The following is a 20,843-nucleotide window of genomic DNA, read 5'->3' as shown; positions in this document are numbered from 1 at the left end:
GAGAGAGGAAGGGAAGCAGGCTCCCCACTGAGCAGAGACCCCGATGCGAGGCTGGATCCCAGGACCCTGGGATCATGACCTGAGCTGAAGGCAAAGGCTTTAACCCACTGAGCCACCCAGGCGCCCCTTCCCGAGGGCTTTCTGACAGCACCTGCTGCTCAGTGAGGGCTATGTGGATGGGGGAGCAACTACTCATAGGCTTCCCTCCCCACAAGTCTTCAAGCTTCTCGACAGAATGGTTTTCCATTTCCAATTTCCATTTGAGAGCCTGTTTCCTCAGGACCACCAGGCAGAGGGGGCTGGTTGAAGACCTCGGTAAGCATCTGCTGAGTCATGACTTCCAGAGGACCCACAACACCCCAGGACCTCAAGTCCTCATCTGCAAAACGCTCCCTTAGGTCTCAACTAAATGGCTCTCTCGGATGCCGAAGACTCCCACCATCATTAGGAAGGAAAATCAGTCACAGGCTCCTTTAAAATAACCCTTGTGATCCCGGATGCTGCTGTGAAGTGCCCTTCAGCCTCTGCTGGCACAGATTCAAAATCACCTCACTGCTGTGGCCTTCAGAGTGGGGTGTCCTGCATTGGCAGCAGGGGTGGGCGGGCGGGACAGTGGGCTGGAAGACAGAGGCAGCCGGAGTCCATCTCACGCCCCCACCGCCCGAAGCAATGCCTTCTGGGGGGCTGTGCTGGAGCACCACGCCGCAGAAGGAGACTGTGGGAGCAATAAATTCATTCTGTGCTGGAATGTTTGTTCACTTCAATCAATGTCTGAATGTATCAGCTCTGAAATCTCTGTTTCCAGGATATTGGTCAAATATTTGAATGGGGAAGCTAGTTAATTGACTTAGGCAGAGCACTTGACAGATGCAGAGGGAGAGGCTGCAGGGTACCGCCAGACAGCTGAGCCCAGAGGTAGGTCAGGCGGTTCCCGAACCTCGGCAGTCCCAACAGGTGCCCAGGAGGGGGCAGGGGAGCGTAAGGTCAGGGGTCCTGCACGAGCGTGGGTTCTGAAGCCCTGTGACCTTGGGCAACTGGACCTCAGTTTCCGCATCTGTAAAAAGGGATGGTGACACCCCATGGGGTTATTGGCAGGATTAAAAGAGTTGATGCAGGGAAAGCATCTGGATTGACTCCTAAGCATTCTCCAAGAGCTAGCTACTCTTACTGACAGCGACTCCTTAGCCTGGCTTTCAGAGGTCTCCAGTGGGAGTCCCATGTTGCAAGAGGGTGTTAGGGCTGGACAGGAAGTCCCCGGAATGTGTGCTCACAGCCTACCCTGGCTGGTGACATTTCTCTTCCTCATGGTCTCCAAATCATCCCCGGAGGACTGCCTTTTCAGAGAACAAATCCTTTCCTGACCTCCTGAGGTGTTTGTTGTATAGGCTATGCTTTAAGCCTTCCTGATGAATTACTTGTATGGTTGGGTTCTCCCTGGGGCCTGTATGGACATGTCTAGTGAGCTGGTGGGTGGGCTTTCCATAGCTGACATTCTGGCTAGAAGAAAGGCCCCTTCTCCTTTCTTCCCTTTCTTGTTTCAAATTGCTTTAAACACAGGTTCTGTAGGAGAGATGGGTGCGGGGAGGGTGTCCTGGTGTCCCGGGTCCCGTCTGGGCCCTACAGAGAGAAGGACTGCAGGCTGGAGCTGGAGGAGTTCTTTATATGGGGTGGGGCAGACAGGGCCCAGGGACCCAAGCAGGGGTGCCGTGGGGCCCTGTTCCCAAGAACATCTGTAGGAATCGGGGAGAAGCAGCCCTTGTCTCTTCCCATGATCCATTGGTCCCATGATCCAGGGTCATGGAGTGTCCAGGGGAAGCTGAGCCATCCCAGTGGCTGTGGCAGGTGCTGCTAGCAGGGGCCCCAGTGAGTAACCCACCTCCGGTGGCTTGGGGGCAGGGGGTACCCTCAAGGGATCAGGAGCAAAAGACCAGGTCAATCATACAGCACATGGAACTGCCTCTCTCTCTACGCCATAGGAGCCCCTGCAACACTTGGGGATTTTACAGAGGGCTGAAGTGTTGGGTTTTGCTGGCAGGGAAGAGGGCACAAGCCAGTGACTTTGGGATTCTTAGAGACTCCATTCTCCCCTACACGCTGAGTAACCCTAGTATCTTTCCTTGTCTATGCTCACCATCAACCAGATGATAAGTCTGTCGTTAAGCCCTATTAACCTTCCCATTTTACAGATGAGAAGACTGAGACACAAACAGGAGTAAACTCCTCTGGGTCACCAGACACTTGAGCCCTCTCCCTGGGGTGCCCTGCTCATAGCTGGCACACAGCAAACACTGAAGACACGGATCTGCTGATAGGAATGTAGGGGCAGATGCCGACATCTCTGTTCCCCCCCGGGGAGTCATGAATCAGAGCTGTGGGAGGGTGGGAGAGAGTGATGGGCTGAGCTCCTGGAACTCCATCTGCTTACTTACCTGCTCTGTGGGGAGCCCCAGGGCGGCCCCCTCCCGCACCTGCACCCCATCCACTCCTCCTCCCTCCACCCTGCCCCGCAGATCTGAGCCCAGGGAGAGACAGGGGACTGCAACGTGGGGTTGTTGGGTGACTTCAGGCTTAATATCTTTGTAACCATATTGCAAAAGGGCATGCCTAAGACAGCGCCTTTCACTTAATCTTTCTCTTTTATTGCTTTTTCTCTTGTATGATTTAACCTTGCACCAGGTATCAAGCTAGATAAATAAAAACTTTTATTTCAGATTAGCCCTGGCTGGGGGTTGCCTTGAAAGCTGAGCAGTCATCCAGGGAGTCAGATGAAAAAGGGAGCTGGGAATCTGAGCTACTTAGAGGGGCTCATCTCAGGTTCAAAGCCCCCAGAAGATATTTGAGACCTTTTCTGAGGGGCGGGGCAAATCTCCTCTGGTGTCCACAGCCTGCTGGGGTTGGGGGGGAGGAGACCTGGGGCTAGCCCTCCCGACCCTTTCCTGGGGGCCCCTCCCCCCCACCTGGCCTCACCCTGCACTTCCTCCCCAGTGCTCCCAGCAGCCACTAGACACTGCCTTTGTAGACTTATTTCTCAGTGGAACGTGGCTCCAAGGAGGCGGAGACAGTGGGTTTCCCTCACTGTTGGTCCCCAGGATCTAGCATGGGCCTGGCCCCCAGCAGGCACTCTATCAATATCCAGGTTACACAGATGAAGGAAGGAATCCTGGGATTCCAGTCACACACTGACCAGGGGCTTGACATGAATCATTTCATGCCCCAGGCAGAACAGTAAAAGTTGGCAGAATGAATGCGGGAAGCAAGGAGACCTAGATTCAAATCCAGTGTCCACCACTTAGGTGTTGTGTGACCCTAAGCCCGTTTCAGGAGCTCTATGAGTTTTGTTTCCTTGTCTGTGAGATAGCTCTGGTCAGCCATGTCCTGGGGTTATGGTGAGGATCGGAGAGGATGTCTAGCCTAGGTAAACTCTCATGCGCATTCAGCATGGCTAATTTCATAAAACTCTAAAGATCTCAAAGCCCTGGAAATCCAATACAAAGTGGTTGCCCGAGAGATGAGGAAAAAGTGGGAAAGAGCCAAATTTGTTAAAAAGACGAACGTTTGTTGACATAGGGAAACTAGACTAGGACCTTCAGGCCAAACAACTTCCAGCCACGATCTAGATTAAACCCCAGGACTGGGAGCAACTTCCAGCCACCACGGTCTGCCAGACCCCAGGCATGCCTAGAGAGAAGTGGTTGCCTGAGCTGAGTTGCGATGCCTCCCTTCCCAGTCAGGAGGTGGACCCAGCGTGTTGTAGGACAGGTTCTAGCTGGGCCTGAGGGGGAGTTCTCTGGGGGACAGGGGGTGCTCCCACAGTACATGGGACATATAGAAGACTCTACAGTTTCCCGAGCAAGGGATAGAGACTCCCGCCCATGAAAAGGGTGTGGGAAAGAGAGGTGGGAAGGGAGGGTGGCAGACCATGTGGCAGGGAAAGAACAAACGTTCTCCATGGGAAGGAAGCAAAGGCCAAGCTACCGCTGTTGACAAAGAGCGTATAGGGCATCCTTAAAGGAGGGAGGAAGAACAAAGACTTCTCTGGCTTATCACAAAGCCAGGGCGCAGGACAGCGTTGGGAGCAGGAACAGACTGGCTGGGAAGTCGCACAGCCCTGAAGAGAAGAGGGAGAAAGATAGGGGGAGAATGGAGGGCTGGCTTCCCTGAGGCTCAGTGGGAGAAAAGCAGTGTTGGTGTGAGAGATCACCGTCATTTAAGTATGATGGGGGAAGAACTACAAATAATATGCCAATGTACTTGTTTCTTTTTTTTAAACACATATATACATATAAATATATATTTGTATATATTACACATGATATTGTATATATAAATATATATAATATATCGTACATATCATATATATCATATAGGTAATATATAACTATATACATAAAATAAAATATACATTTTTTAATTTTTCTGAATATATTTGTATAATTACATAAAAAACCTACCGGAGGCACCGTCCCTGGATATTTTCTTTTCTTTTTTTTTTTTCCTGGATATTTTCAAATGAAGAGAGCCACGGGCTTCAGGTGTAATAAACCTTGAACACAGTCGTTCCTGCTCTAGAGAGAGCGCCAACAAACTACGAGTGGCTTCTGGAAGGCGGGGTAAGGCTCGGCAGCCCGTCCAGACTAATGGGAAAGTGTGCTGGTATAACTTAGGGATAACCATTGCCTTGGTATGGGACTGGTAATTGGGGTACGAGTCCTGATTCATGTCTAAGGTAGGCATCGTGGGTGTAAACAGATCAACTTTCCTTATGAACATGCCCCTCTCTGCCGAGGCCACCACCAGGACCCCAGAAACCTAGACACAGGGGTTAGAAGCTGCTTTGTCTCCGCCTTTTTGGTGTACTGGTTGTTTCTAGTATGTCACCAGAGCCTGCTGCCTTCCTTCCTGTACATCTCCACGACAACCACTTGTCCCAGTCGGGGTGACAGCCTATGAGCAGACCAACCTTATCCTGGTGCTTCCTGCTCCAATCATCTAGAACCCCCATGAGATGAATTTTTTCACGATCCCCTGCTCACCGCCAGCCTTGCTCAAGAACCCTCTGATTTTGGCCGCTAGGCCCTCTCTCAGCTGGCCCGCTGCCTGTCTCGGATGTCCCTGTGGCCACCTCTTGGCTTCAGCCAGGTGGGCTGCTCCCCCTGTGCCCAGCAGAAGCTCTGAAGTTTCTGGCACGTCCAGGCCCCTGCTGTGCTACTCTAAGCCGGGGGATGTAGCATGTGATTCTGATATCTAAAACAAGCCTGATTTTCCCGAGTCTTCACTTCTCGGGGTGGGGGAGGGAAATGCCAAAAGGCTTAATCACAAGGGCTTGGATGCATTTCTAACGATGGTCTCCTGTGATAGCTGCTCCCCACCAGGCCACGGCCAGGGGCCTGATTCGGTTACTGGATATGTGCAAGTCTGACTGTCTCTGATTATTCTCTCTCTACACACACACACACACACACACACACGTGTGTGCGCGTGCACACATATGCGCGCGCACACGCACATACACATGTGCACACTCGCACATGCACTCACACACACTCACCCTTCACTTCAAAGCACTCAATGCATTTTCAAAGAATTGCCTCACTTGTTAATATTAAAGTAAAATCCATGCAAGACTGACAAATGAGGGCTTTGTCCTTCACTAGCATAGCAGGGCAGGTCCCCAGGGTGTCTGCTGGGGAGGCCAGTGCCTTTCAGGCTGGGGTGAGGGATTTTGGTCCTGACACTGATTGCCGATTCGTCTTTCTAGGCCAGCGTTTCTCAACCTTCCTGGCGTCGCCCCCACTACCAGCCATTTAAGACATGATTTCTGAACTTCTCCCCGCCCCCATGAAATTCCAATACCACAGATAGATGTGCATGTATATATCTGTGCTTTATAAACAGAGCAAACACTTTTTACCCCTCATGACAAATGTTCCCCTTCTTGAAGGTGCTGTCACCCCTGTTGACTACATAGGCGTTTCCTGACTGGGGCTGCTCCAAATGTGGTCCCTAGACCAGCAGCCTCATCTGGGCTCCACTCCTGGAGGTTCCAGCTCCATAGGTTTAGGGTGGGATGCAAAATTAGGAGTTTCTAACAATTCCCAATACTAGATGTTGATGGGGATGCTGCTAGTCCGGAGACCACACTTTGAGAACCACTGTGGTCATGAAAAATGTATTCTGGAGCCCGAGAGACTTGGGTTCAAATCCCTGCCCTTCTACCTAGTAGCTGTGACTCTTGGCCAGCCCATGTACTCACCGAGCCTTGCTTTACTGTGTGCAGAATGGAGTAATCCAGTTGTCTCCCTCACAGGCTGCTGTGAGAGGAAAATGTGGCCAGCCAGTGCACGGCACATGGCAGGCACACAATAAATGGGCTTCCTCTCCCCTCCCCCTGGGGGGATGCAGAAGGCCCAGGCAGACAGGGCTGCAATGGGGAAAGGGATGTGGGCTGCAAGGCATGGGTGGTGGGAGAGATGAGGCCCCTACAGCCTGGACGGTGGAGTGTAGGCTGAGGGAGAGAGGATGTAGTATAGTACGTGGCAGAAAATGCTAGAATGGGCTGTTGGCCACACCCTCACTCCTCAGGTGGTAAAGGTCCTTTTGGCAGGGGAAAGGAGTCCCTTCAGCATCACTCACAGAACGAGAGTCAAATGACAGAACTCATTGGTCTAGCATCATTAAGACAGTTTTGTGGGCCCCTTTCCCCAGGCCTGAGTCAGTTCTGGGGCGAGGCCTGAGAGCTCACATGTCCAATGGCGTCCAGGTGCCGCTGCTGCTCCCGGTTTCAGACCCGTATGCCGAGAACCGCAGCTCCTCACCTCCTATAGATGGGCTCCTAACCTCAGGGGATGGAAAACCAATGAAAAGTCTGGGTGCTTCCAGGAAGGTGAAGGCAGGACAGAGTCCTCAGTGCCCTAGGGGCTGACTGAGAAGCCTTCGACCTCAGCTCCTGGCCACCATGGTAGCCCGACTTGCTGGCACATGAGAGTAACCTTGGCTAGCGATGTGGGTTTTGGACAGCATGCCACATGCCTATCTCTACCGCATCCTGATGCCGACAAGGGGGTAGGGAAATGGCTAGTATCTGTTGAGGGCCTATCACCAGTGACCTGTGGGGTGCTTGCCAAATGCCACTCACCTTAGAGAGCAGACTCACTTATTTTTATTTTCACAACTCTGTGAGAAAGATAGGACTGACCCTACTAAAGGCTGGTTCTTCAAGACTTTTGGTCACCCACTCAAGAGCACTTAGGAAGACAGGTTTCCTCTCTGGAACACACAGTGGTGGGGAGTTAAATAAAAAAGTCCCTGCTCAAGGGGGCTCTAAAGCTGTCTCAGGCTGTGGGCCGAACATGTGCCACCTGTCCCAATAGCCACATCCTGTCACCTTGATCTCCTCACCCTCCTTTGGCTTTGTTGTCTCTGCTCTCCCCCAGGATGTCTACTTGGGGCCCTGCGTCCCTCAGTGACTCCTCTCCCCAAGGTCTCTCTTGGATGCTGCACTCAGCCATGCTGAATTACTGCAGTTCCACAAACACACATTCTCTTCTGCTCTGGGACCCTGGCACATGCTGTTCCCTCTGCCTGCAACACCCTCACTCTACAGTTTCTGGCTAGTTCCTGCTCATCAGTCAGAGGGTGACCATAGGTGATCTCTTCTCAGTAAGTGTCCTCATCCCATGATGGCTGGGGAGGGGGCGCCCCTCCCATGGATTCTTTCTCACTTCCTACTACAGATGTTTTCAAACATGCACAGAAGTAGCGAGAACAGTCTAATGGGCCCCCCCAGGGAGCCATCACTCCATGTCCACACAGCCAATGCATCTCAGTCGGCCTCCCCACCTACACTACAGGTTCCTGAGGCCGTGATGACACCTCTGAGGGCAGCTCTCGGCCCAGAAGACCCTCCATCCACTGTGGCTAGATGCCAATAGGCCACGTTTATTGAGCACCTACTGTAAAATCAGGCGCTCTTCTATGTGCTTATAGGTCTTAGCTCACTGTATGCACATAGCTTCCCTGTGAGGCCCAGGCTATGCTTCCCTCCATTTCACAGGTTGGAAAACTAAAAGCTCAAAAGTTACACAGTTGGTCCGTCGTAGCAAGCTGGCGAGGTGCTTTAACTCTGGAACAGAGTTGCCCACAGAAATAGGATGTGAGCCACATGTGGTCTTTTAAATTCTCTAGGAGCCACATTAAGAAAATAGATGAAATTAATTTTAATAATATGTTGTATTTAACTCAGTGTGTCTAAAATACCACTTTAACATGTCATCAGTATAAGACGTTATTAATGAGATGCTTTATAATCTGTTTTGCATACTAAGTCTTCAAAATCCTGTGGGTAATCTTAGAGACTAGCCCCATGTCAAGTGCTCAGTAGCCACGGGCAACTACACTGGCCAGCAGAGCTAGCCGTCAGCACCCTGGACAGCAGCCCGAGAGCCCGCACTCTCCCACTCTGCTTAAATGGATAAAGGAGGAAATGAATGAATAGAAGTCCCCAGGACCCTTGGGCCTGATCTTTCCTTGACAATTAATAATACTTAATACTTTATGGCCCTTTAGAATCTCTCTGGCACCATTTCATCTGCCATAGAGATTATTAATCCCATACCATGGATGAGGATTATGGGGTGAAGAGGGGTCAAATGCCTTTCTTTGACACATTGCTACAGGTGGCAGAGCCGGGCCTTGAACCCACAACTTCGGACTCCAAGTTCAGTGCTCTGTGTGGGGTGGGGCACAGCTGCCCCTTGAAGGAGGACTGTCTCCATGTGGCAAAGGAAGGTGCCTGTCCAGACCCCAGGCTGGGCTGGCCCTTGGGGGTGGGAGACCCATATTGTTCAGGCCTGGAGGGAGTGATGCCCTTGGTGAGTGGCAGGGCAGGCACAGGCTGAGGAAGCAGATGGGGCCTGTGCCAGGTCCTCTGAGGGAAAGAACCTTGTCATTCTTCAGTCTCAGTTTGGCCACAAGAGGCTGAGAACAAATTGATGGCAATGGAGCCATAACTTACCTCTGAAGGCCTCTTTGTTCTTGGCAAAACAGAGGGGTCATTAGTAATGGTGGAAGTGCTGGTGTGCAGACATAAATCCCCCCAGCTGCAGGGCTGATAAACAGCCCAGAGGGGATGGGGACCTCCAGGAGCCAAGCAGGTTAACCACGTGCCATGGGTTACCCATGGGTTCAGACCTGCGTCCACCCACATGGAGACAGAGCTGCCCCTCCCCCAGCTCTGGAGGTGCCCAGAGACTCAGTCACCCACAGTGGCCATCAGGACCCACACCTGGCTCCAGGAGCCCCTGAGACACACATTCTTTCTTTCAAATGAAAATGGTTCTCTAGCATCCAGGGTGGGAGCATGCTCCCATGGGGTATTCAGAGCCAGTTTGGGCCAGTCAGCATGAAGGTGCCCTTGTGGGCATTCATTCTTCCTGCTTCAAGCCAAAGAGACAGTGGCCGAGCCTCCCAGAAAAGGGCTGAGACTTAACAGCACTGGAAAAGCTGGTGTGTGAGGCCAGATCCTTGGCAGATGAAATGCTTTGCTGCAGTGTCTACCAGTCGAGAGAAGTAGAGTTGAGGCCATATCCTACTTTTCTGTCTACCAGCTCCCCTGGGGACGTTGCTCTCCTGCCTGTCTGCCTGATTTAGGTTCACACTGAGGCTGGACTACAGGGAGACCTTGCCAGTGCAAGGCGAGGGAGAAGGGCAGGCAGGAACAGGTGGGTGGGCACCTGGGTGAGCCAGGTACTCAGGATGGGGAGGGAAGAAAAAAGGAAGGACTGCCCTTTCCTCAAGCTGCCTAAAAAGAATTTGGGTGGGGTTGTGGGTTGTGTGGTGACAAACACATGAGAGTGTTAAAGAACCAGCAAGGTTACAATTCAAACGAGATCTAAGTGCTATCTTACCAAGGACTACAAATATTTGCCGCAGGTGCTACCTGCCCTCCCCATTTCTGCACCCATAGCAGACTCTACCAATTGAATACTGCACTGAGCCTGTCTGGCTTCATGGTCTTCTTCAGGCAGTCATTACCAATGGATCACAGTTGGCATATGAGAGGAAACCCATTTGTCATCCTTTCTAAAAGCCCTCAAAGTACATTTTTGCTGGCAGTGGGAATCCTAAAAAAGCTAGGCTAAGTGCTGCAAGCCTTCTGGAAGTTTCTGCCTCTTGCCCCCACCTTCATGCACATCGCATACCTGTAGTTTTACATCCTGGGTCTCCCTTCTCATCCTCCTATTCACTCCTGGGGGTCTGGCCAGGTAGAGTATGCCCCTGGAAGTCTCATAGTACGAAGCCATAGGCAAATGTCCCCAGACTCCAAGTTTCAGAGCCCAGCCCAGTCACTAAAGGCTCAGCAGCTCTGACTTCCCACTTCCTGCATCCAGGGGAGGGGGCGAGGAGGGAGAGCTGGCTAGGGCCATCTTTGAGGGCTGGAAAGGGCCTGGGTTTCTGAGGCTGGTGGCCTGGCACACAGCAGGAACTTGGAATGGACAAATGCCTTGGAGGATGGCCTCTCAGTGTCACGCAGGAATTTCCAGTCTGGCCGTGACCACAGGCTACCTCCTGTCTCCTTGCTCCCCACTTTCATCCAGGCTGGGGTATGTCTCGAAGCAGCCCACAGGCAATGAGACGAGAAGACAATCCCCCATCCAGCCAGGTGTCCCCTTATGCTGCTGACTTATCCTGGCACCTCAAATCTATCACACTTGGTGCTCACTGGGGTTCCCTTAGGTCGCCAGTGCAAGCCCCTTCTCCCTGGGAGGCACTTGCTTTGCTTCCCAAATTGAAAAAGTCATGAAGGTAAAGTAAACCAGCACCAACATGGGCCTCCCTCCGCCTCTGCTCAGCAGGAGAGGGCTCCCTAATTTCCAGGGAACTTGCCTTCCTGCAGAATGCTTTCTTCCCTTTCCAGGACTAGCTTCCTCATACCCTGGCCTTAGGACCATCTGCATCTGGTGTGCAGTAAGAAAGGACTATTTTGGGGTCCCACCCCAGTTTCACAGAATGAGAATCTCTGGAGGGGGGCCAAGGACTCTGCATTCATTGTAGGAGCTCCAGCTGATTCTTGGGCATGCTGGAATTTGAAAACCCAAGACGCTAGAATCACACTCTTCTCCTCCCTTCCTTCATTCCACAAAGTACATATTGGGGTTTCCTCCACCAAATCCTGTGCTGGGCACCAGAATGGGGGAGAAACGGGGTGAGGAAGGAGAGGCCTGAACCCATGCAGCTGCTGCTGACCACGTGAACTGGATTGGTATTTGTTTTGGGGCCTGGGATACCCTGGGCTTACACACACCATAGTAGTCATGCCGGCAGCAGCAGGTCACAGGGAGCCCACAATATCCCCGATTTCCTGCATCGCCAAGGAGGGGGAGGGTTTTCCCCCCACCAGCTAACTCCCAGCTTCAAAGGGTTACTGTTACCCATCAGCAATTATAATAATAACAACAACTAACACGTATAAAGAACTTACATCCATGAATTGGGTTCTTTACATATATTAAGTCTTCTGACCCGTAATCGCCCGAGATTGTACTCTCATTGCTCCCATTTCACAGATGAGAAACCAAGGCACAGAGACCCACCCAAGGCAACAGGCTCATGAGACTCTATCCTCTATGTTCTTGATCACCGCACCTTGGTGTCTTTTGTGCTTTAGGGAAAAAAATGTCCCCCAAATGCCACTCCCTGTTGTGGGGGTATGGTCGGGAGAGGCGATAGGGTAGACAGCAGCCTGGTGGCCTGCCATCCTCCTGGCCACCAGTCTGGCCTACCCATAGGCACAAGGCTAACCCTTCCCCAACTAGAGGGCAGGGCGGGAGGGCACTGGTGGGGTGGGGTGGGGTGGGAGCACAGGGACAGGGCCAGAGTGTGTGGGTAAGTGAGCATTCCCTCACAGGCCTCTCACTGACTCCCCCTCTCCAAAGCCACCCAGGCCTGGGACAGCCAAACAGAACTGCTTGGTCCACCTTTAGGTAGGGACACGGGGTCCGGATTCCCATCACCCAGAACCTTCTCTTCAGGCAGTCACTGTTCTGCTTCACCAAGAGATGGGGCAGGAGAGGAGGGCGCTCTGTGTCCCCACTTCAACACTCCTGATGAGACAAGAACTCTTAATGGTCCAAAATGTGAAAAGAGCATGGGATGAAAATACAGGTCCATTCCTCCTAAAATGATGCACAAAGTGCCCCCTTTTTATCAAGTCAGAAAAGCAAAACAAACACCCAGAGCACTGAAGGAGGCAGATGGGGGTTCTCAGTGACCCTGGCTCAGAAGCCCAAAGCACTCAGATGCTTCAGACCTTGAATAGCGGTCACAGGCTCCTGTCCCCAACACCATCCAAGAGGCCTCCGACATGTGAACCTCAGTCCCCAGCTACTCTTCTCCTCCCTGGCACCTCCCTCCTTCATCCATTCAGTCCCCTTCCCACGCCCTCTGCCCAGGGTTGTCCCTGGGGGCAGGTCCCCTCACATTACTGTCCATACACCCAGACCTCTGCTCAGCCCTGCAGAGCCTGACACTCCTATGGGTTGGGGGGGATGGTAGGGGGAACAGGGCACCGAGGCCTTACCTGAGACGATGGTGTAGCCAATCCCCCGGGGACGTCCTTTATCCTGGTCGATGGCAGTGATAACGCGTACAGTTGTGCCCTGGGTAGGAGAGAGGAGGGACCTGATTTGGCTGTCCAGCCCCTAGGTGGCCATCCTTCTTTGTATCTGTCTTGGTACCTACAGCTTCCGTCCCCAGGTAGTGGAGCCTCCGCCAAAAGGCCAGTCTAGGAAGTAGATACTAAGGGCTCAGGTCTCAGCTGTCCCCATCAACCTGGGGACCTAAGAGTGAGGCCTCAGCAAACACCTCAGAGTCCCTTGGAGGGGCCCAATCTTGCTGATGCTCTCATTCCCTCTTGCCCTTCCCATCTCCCCTCATCTGGTGTAACTACTCAGGAAAGAGGAAAAACAAGCTGGGGGACAAGAGATATGGTCTCTATTTCAACCACCCATTATATTGCTGTGTGACCTCAGGAAGGTTGCTCTACCTTTCTGGTCTCAGTTTGCCCTACCTTAATAAGAATAAGAGCAAAAACCCTGAGACCTTGTTTTTACTAGGACTTGAATAAAGGAGATCATTCATGGATCAATCACTCTACTAAGGAATGTATCATAAATCCTGAAAGTGAGTAACCCCAGGGATGACCCCTGAGGCCACCATGGCATAATGACCCATGCCCTATCCAGCATGGCAACCAGCAGCTCTTGTATCACACGACTCTGTCCCACACCCTGTTCCTCCTCTTTGCAGCACTGAGGGGAGAAGGGGCCAGGATGTGGGACTACCAGGATGGGGAGTCAGGAGTCCCTGCTCTTAGGGTACACACAGCCTGTGTGTGTGTGGGGTCAAGGACAGATTCACAGACACTGCTATACACATCAAAGGGAGCTCAGATGTGGAAATGTACCCCGAAGTGCAGAAGTCCACCTAGAGGACCTGGCAAAGGGTTGTCCGGACAGCAACAGTGAGGACGGGTCATGAAGAAGGAGTGGGAGTTTGACAGCGAGAGGGAATGATATGGAAGGCAAAAGATACAGCCCAGGCAGGGACTTGGAGGCCGAGGACTCTCCAGGAAGGGATCCTGGCATGAATGGGCACATTCAGATACCAGCTGATGGACTGGTTGGTTGATTGAATAAGTGGATGCATGAAAGAGGATTCGCACATCACCGCCACCGCCACCACCTGCTGGGTCGCCCCTTGCCCACCGTGACCTTCACCTTACTCTCCAGCCCTGTCATACCAATGTCCAGCCAGCCAAGCCTGTTCCCCTGCCTGCGCGAAGTTCTGGCCTGGGCTGCAGTTTCCCCTGGTTGATAATCAGCCGGCCACCCCAGTCCCGCCCCCTGGGGAAATATAACCCTGGCATTCACATGTCTAATGACGATCTCTTGCGGCCTTGATTTGCTGTCCATCAGCTAGAGGGTGAGGTCTGCAGGCTGCACTGTCCACCCCTACGTGTGCACCTCCTCCTGAGGACAGAGTCTTGTTCTCTGACATACAGGCCCTCCCATCAGTAGGGTGGGGCTCTGGGGGTGAGATACACAAAAGGCATCCCCCACCGGACCCTCGGAGCAGAGCCACCCTGTGCGCCTGTCGCTCCACCCTTTCCCAGGCTCAGGTGTAGAGCAATCTGGAACACCTCTAGCTCAGGCTGGGGGAAGGTGAGAATGTTCCAGGAGAAACGGTTCCTGCAGAAACATGGACACAGCCCTGAGGCCACGGCCATGCAGAAGACAGGTCTGGCTTCTTCCTTGGGGGCTCCTTCCCCCAGGGGAGACAGGAGCTCTGTCTACAGCCCTTGGGGGAATAGACTGTTAGGAAATCCAAGAAAGACACCATTAAATGAGCCCTCCCCAACTGGGTTTTGAGAGCCTGAACTGTGCCAGAGACCAGGTGGTATCAGCTTTGAGGTCCCTGTTCTTTCCCGAGCACCCACTCTGTGCTCAGTGCTGCTGCAAATGCCTTCTATGTGCTAACTCATTCTACCCTCACAGCTACCCCAGAATCCCCATCTTCTAGATGAGGAAACTGAGGAATTTGAGTTACGTGGCTTGCCAAGGTCTCATGGCAAGGAAGGAATGGTGAAGCCAGGGTTCAAAGTCAGGTACTTTGGGTCCAAAATACTCTTGCCTGCCAGGCGATGCCGTCTCCCTCCCAGATTCTGTTACAATAATAGTAACTGCCATTTATGAACATCCTTGCTATGTGGCAGGCACTAATCTAAGCACTTCACAAGCATTAGCTCATGTCAAATTTGGGAAAACTTACATCTCCCACCATTCCCTTGGGCTTCTGTGTAGTAACGGCTCCTCCAAGTAGTAAGGTGATTTAAAACAAAACAGAACAAGAGCACAGAAACCCTGTTAACCTTTGTTTTCCTGGGCTTTCAGATCTGATCACAGATCCTTCCCCTCCTCGTGGCCCCAGACCCAGGCAAATGTGGAGGGTCATTGCAGGTCTGCACTAACAGCTTCCCCCAACGTCACCCCACAAAGGGCTCTTTTTTGGGGGGTCTGCCCCTCCAGAGGACACTCCTTATGTAGGGGAGGCCTCGGTTTGTCCCCAGGAGGAGTCCCAACAGTGTGGGACTCTGGTATGAGGCTCAGGGGTTAGGACAGGCTTTCTGGACATGGGGACAACTCCCTCTTTTAGAGCCCACCTGGCCTGGGCCCTGGAAGTGTCCCATTTTGAGGGTCCCCAGACAGCCCCTGGTCTCCTGAGAGCAGGGACAAGCCTGCCAGGTTAACCGGGTCCAAAGCCTGCAGAGCACCTTTCCAGAAAGTCACTAAGTGGTAAACCTCCCAGAGTAGCTGCATGGACCCAGGCATGCAACCCAGGAGTGGCTGGGCTGAGCTGGGCTTACAGACAAAGACAAAGTACGAGGACAAGGACAGGTACAATGCAGGAGGTCTGGAAGGGGGGGCGGTGGTTACCTTTGGAAAGATGGGAACTGGTGGCCAAAGCACCCTCAGGCCTCAGAGCCCCGGGGCATCTTGCCGTGGGCACCCCCACCTGGAGGCTCATGGGCAGGTGGGGCTCAGAGGGGGCCAGCGGGCAATCGAGGACCAGAGGACAGGGAGGCTGGCTCTCCCCAGGAAGGGCCCCACCCAAGCTTCTGGGAACTGAGAGCCACTAGGCTCCTGACAAAGTTTGGGGCTTCATCTCTTTTTGGGTAAATAAATCCATTTTTAATAAAACCCTGAGCTTTTAATACAAGTGCAGCCACAAAGACTGGAAATGTTATAAGAAGGAATTAGCAGGGAGGAATGGGGGCTCTTGGGATCCCATGGCTCTTGTTTCAGAGTCTTAGTAATTATATTTTCAATATACTGAAACTTATTTCCAAAGACGAGGGGCTGGAGAAGCGTGGCCCCTGCCTGGCCCAGAGCAGGCCCCTTACTGATGGCTCTCCAGATAGGGCGGGGGTTGGGGTACTACGCACTGGCATGTGGCTGGGAGAGCAGCTAGGCAGGCCCAGGAGGCTCAGAGAAGGGTCTACCCTGCCACCGGGCTCCTCCTGTCCCAGGAACCCAGGTTGTAAGGAAAGGAGGCACCCCTCCTAGAGGCTAAAGGTGCATAGGCCCCCAGGGTCCCTTCTTGTGGTGGGAAGAGCAGTATGGTGAGGAGGTTGGGGGTTTGACTCCATTGCCAGACCGTCTGGGCTCAAATCCTCTGAGTGAGTAACTTGATCACTCACGGCCTTGTTTTCCCCATCTATAAAATGGGTGTAACAGCCCCCACTCCTCAGGGCCACACCCTGTACACAGCAAATGCTATAAAAGTCACTGTCACTATACACTGGGACCGCTGTGAGCGTCTGATGAAGGCTTTCCCGGACAATGCCCGTGGGTGCTGTGCCCCACAATTTCAGCGCATTCGGACTCCCGAGCACCCTGGATTCATAATCCGTACCCTGGAGCTAAGGTGTCTTATGGGTATTACAGAGAGAGAACAGCTAACAGCCGGGGGAGAGCGAGCACTGGTTAAGCACCTTCTGTGTGTCAAGCACTGTGCTGGGCACCTAGCTTAGGTCCTCACAAGCCCCAACACGGGGCAGTGTGGGAGGAAACAGGCTCAGAGGGTTCTACTGCTTCAAGTCGTAAGGTGTGGTAAGTGGGTGGGGCGAGGGGGACTGGGGGCAAGGGAGGTCTGTGTTGGGGTGGGTCTGGGGGCTTCCACTGCTCTGCCCAGGAGGTATGTCAAAGACAAGGGTGAGTGAGGGGTGTGAGGTGGCTCCAGCCTCTGAGGTTTGGGTGCTGGTGGGGAAGTCCAGTGGAAGGAGTTTGTGTCTCCCCTCTGAGGCTGGTCTTTTCCAGAGCGGGGTCCGGGGGGCGGGCAGGGGGGAAGCCCAGGACAGGAGCTAGAGCTGTAACCCACCGGGTCCTGGGCCTCAGGGATCCCAGCCCACCACTCTCTCTGGGACCGCCTTCCCCATTTCCATGACAGGATTAAGGATTTGAAAGGTGGACAGCAGTTGGCTTCGGGAATGGGAGGCGCCTGTGGGGGGAGGGGACTTCCGACAAGAGCTGCCACAGCAGATTCTGAGGCAGAAAATCCTATTTCTCAGTCCTTAATTCCAGTCAATTCCAGTCAAAGGGCTGATAGGCATCAGCTGGCAGTAATTTGTGCAGTTTATCCGCTCTTTTCACCTTCTATCGGTCCTTCACTGACGGGCAGGCCGACATGCCGCTGCTCGAGTGAGGAAATTAAAATTTGATGCAATAATCCCAAATAAGAAGGATTTTATTAGGTAATATATACACTTTAGATGAGCCATGCGGGCCTGATACACTGATAGAGAGAGGCATACATGCTGGAAGCCGCAGATAAAGAGGCGGGGCGAGGCAGAGTGGGCCCGGGGCCGACCTGAGGCCCCGGGCCAGCAGCGGCCAGGCTGGGAGTGGGGATGCCTGGGTCCTTGAGGGTGAGGAGGCTGAACAGGCCACGCAGGGCTTCTAGGCCCTGGCAGGCCTGGGAAGTACTGAGTTAAGTCAGGGTTCCACACTGTAAAGCAACATGCAGGGCCCGGATCAAGGCATGGAAACCGATTAGAAGCCTGGAAAAATCAGGCTTGGGGCATGAGGGAATTGGCCTGCAGCGGAAAAAGCTGTGCTGGAGACATGGAAATGGTAGCCTCCTTTCAAGTGCAGGAACAGGGAGGAGAAGCAGAGCTGTGTGCATGCGAGATGATTCTGTGGGCACCTGGGCGGAGTCTGAAACCTCCCATTTACCTTCTTGTATGGTTCCCCAGAGCCCCTGCATGACCCAAGTGATGGGGCTCAGACCTGCCCACTGGGAGCTCCCGAGGCATTGGCTGTAGTGGCCTCACAGCGCCCAAGGGACAAGCATGGCTTGCTGGGGTCTCTAATGGGGCATGTGGATCTCCACTTCTTACAACCTGCAGGCAATGGAGGCCCCGTGGCAGACATTACCAGCCCGTTTCCCAATGAGGCAGTGGTCCTCAGTGTGTGGGATTTGGCCAAAGCGAGTTCAGGGACCTGCTCTGAGTTTCTTGGCTACGTGGCCACCAGAATATCCTCACTTCAATCAACAAGTTAGCTTTGAGCACCTTCTCTGTGCTCAGCCCTAGGCCCGACATCCTGGGAGACTGGGTCCCAGGGACTCAGGCACCTTGATTACCAGGAGCTCCAAAATGACCCCCTCGCACACTGGGAGCATTCAAGGTACAACTATAATTCAGTAGTGAATTACGCAACCCAGGGGGAGACCGCTCTGCCAGAGCCAAGGGGAAAGCAATGGCTGGCTATGTCCATGGGCCGGTGAGGACGGAGCCAGGGGGAGAAATTCTAAGAAGGGCGGCCAGCAAGTTGGGAACCAACAGATGGGCAGATTTTGGACTGGTGACAGGAGCAAGCATAGGGGTGATGAGAATGGTAGGATGGTGAGAGACCTGGTCTGACCAGGGCACTGTTCCTTTGATTGTTCGTTTGTTCATTTCATTTGTTCATTCATTCATTGCACAAACACACCCTCAGCACCCCTGATGTTCTATGCCCACAGCAGACCCCATTCCTGCTGAACTATGCTTCTGGTCCAGCAGGGAAACAGAGGCAGAGCAAGCTGTCCAAGGATGCTGAGAACTAAGAAAGGGATGTCCAGCGGCCCGGGGCCACTGGCAGGGCCCACCTCCTCTGAAAGGTCAGGGAAGGCCTCCCTGGGCTGAGAAGATGGGGGCGCAGCAAAGAGATTTTGGAAGGAGATAGACTTCTAGATAGAAGGAGATAGAGGTCCTGCTGTTCACCAACCACTAAGAAAGAGCAGGTTAGGGTAGGGGGCATTGAGATGTCCCCCTCCACCGGAAATGCAGCTTCAGAGCCCTGCAACGGGAGACCGAAGAGCATTCTGCTTGTTAGCTCCTCCAGCCCACACCCGGCCCCATACTCCTGGGGACAGAAGCAGAGTGCTTTGAGGATGCCATGATCAGGATAGACCACAGTCTCCAATCTGGAGGTCGGCCTTCTCTGGCCCGTGGTGGCCTACGGGTTCTGCACCCTGGCCAAGGGAAGCCTGTGTCTCACTTGTACTGATTCTGCGAGCCCGTGCAGATGTGCAGGTGGGCCCTAACGCCCGCATGTTCAGCTGGGTGCCCTACTTGGCTCTCAGTGTTGTGCATCTAAGCATACTGAGTTCTCTCAAAAGGGAGGGTGCTCTTTTTTCCCCCCAAGAGCGGCCCCCTAAACTCCATGTCCAGAGGAGCCAGCTTTTCTTAATTTAGCAGCCCAGTGTACGTGCTTTATTCTAGTTTGCACAGAAGCATGGATGGCTATGAGGCAAGGGCTGGGTGAGCCCAGCTGCACACCCCCGGCCCCGGCCAAGCAGGCAGCAACACATTTGGTCCTCAGAGACCCCCAGTCACTGCTGATTGGACCAGAGGCAGACACAGAACCCAAGCGCAGCCAATTTATAGCCTAACTGGAGATCTGTGACCTTGTGACCTGGCACAAAATCAGGATCCCAACCAATCAGATGCCTCTTTGGGAAGCGTGGGCCTGGAGAAATCCAGAGATGGAGCTGTTAGAGGGGCAGCTGGAGCTGTGTGCTCTCACAGAAGGGCCAAGCCTGAGAGGAACGGGGAGTGGAGGGCAAATGGCCGCCATCTTGGGCAGCGCTCCTGGGCTGAGAGAGGCAGACTGACCTGTGGGGAATGTGGCTGAGCAGAGTCCGGATCTGCTCTCCAGACCAGGCTGGTTCCACAGGTGTCCCTGTCACCCCACAGCAATCTTTCTGAACTGCTCCCCTTAGTTTACACTAGTAAGTCTTTGTGTTTTTGCCTCTTGGAGCCCTCTGCAGGTGAAGGGAGAGGGGGAGGACATGGGGCATGGTGGCAAAGTATGAAGAGGGGGTCGGGCTTTCACTGGGCTAAGACACCCAACACGGACATGCACAGGGATTGAGGGGAGTCAGAAATGCCAAGGAAGAGCCTGTCCAGCCAAACAGGGCCCCTGTCCCTAATAGAAGCTCAGAGGGAAGATCCACGAGGGCCAGAGAGCGTCTTACCGGAGGAGAATGCTCATAGATGTTAGTGCTGTAAGGCAGGTTGATGAAGATGGGGTCCATGTCCTGGACATCTGTGATGACGATGGCCAAGTTGGCCAGGGTGGACAGAGGCCTGGTCTTATCTTGATCCTTAGAGGACAAAGAATATACAACCTTAGATGGTGCCATTATTGACATGCACACACGTGCACATACACACACATCTGAACACACATGACACCCATGAGTACAAACACATGTGCCCATGGACGCAAGTGCTCCTCTGCTCCTGTGGGAAGCACATTAGTACACAGAAGTTTGAGGACTCGAACACACAGTGATCTCTGACCTGTGCAGGAAAACATAAACAGGAACCCCAATGCCCAGCAGAAGGTGGTTTGTCCAATGTCACAAAGCAGGGCTAGGGTAGAGCCAGAGCTCCTGCCCCCAGCCCAGCCTAGGCCTGATCGTCCCCGACATGTCATGGGTGGGATGACTGGCCTGGGGAAACAAGACGATGCTGTCCTTAGCAATTTCTCTTGATTCAGGCCCTTGCCATGCCCACTTCCTGCAACCTCTCATCCTGGGACAGCAAGGGAATGACCAGCATGGGTGTTCCTCAGAAGAAAGACCCTCTGATGGCAGAGGGGGCCACTCTGAGACCTGCTCCCCCGACCAGCGACCTCCCCCAACCCCTCCGCCACCCCCACAGGGTTTACTGGTCAAGCAACTTTTCTGGTAGAACCAGCAGGGGGAGCTCCAGGGCCTGTGACATTTGGGGGACTCCA

The 20,843-nt window shown here is 53.4% G+C and overlaps 1 protein-coding gene across 7 annotated transcripts in view; it reads right to left on the bottom strand.

Annotated features, from left to right (window-relative positions):
• The window catches only part of CDH23 (cadherin related 23), a 400,055-nt gene that overhangs the window by 208,396 nt on the left and 170,816 nt on the right, over nt 1-20,843 (bottom strand). For all 7 annotated transcript variants that reach the window (XM_047702753.1, XM_047702755.1, XM_047702760.1 and 4 more), the window contains exons 8-9: nt 20,077-20,205; nt 12,578-12,656 (exon numbers count right to left, since the gene is read on the bottom strand). In XM_047702753.1, the coding sequence (XP_047558709.1) occupies nt 12,578-12,656; nt 20,077-20,205 (208 nt within the window). The remainder of the gene's footprint in view (nt 1-12,577; nt 12,657-20,076; nt 20,206-20,843) is intronic.

This window comes from Lutra lutra, chromosome 14 (assembly GCF_902655055.1).
Source record: "Lutra lutra chromosome 14, mLutLut1.2, whole genome shotgun sequence".
NCBI classification, from domain to species: domain Eukaryota; kingdom Metazoa; phylum Chordata; class Mammalia; order Carnivora; family Mustelidae; genus Lutra; species Lutra lutra.
This window is presented reverse-complemented; position numbering and strand designations above follow the sequence as displayed.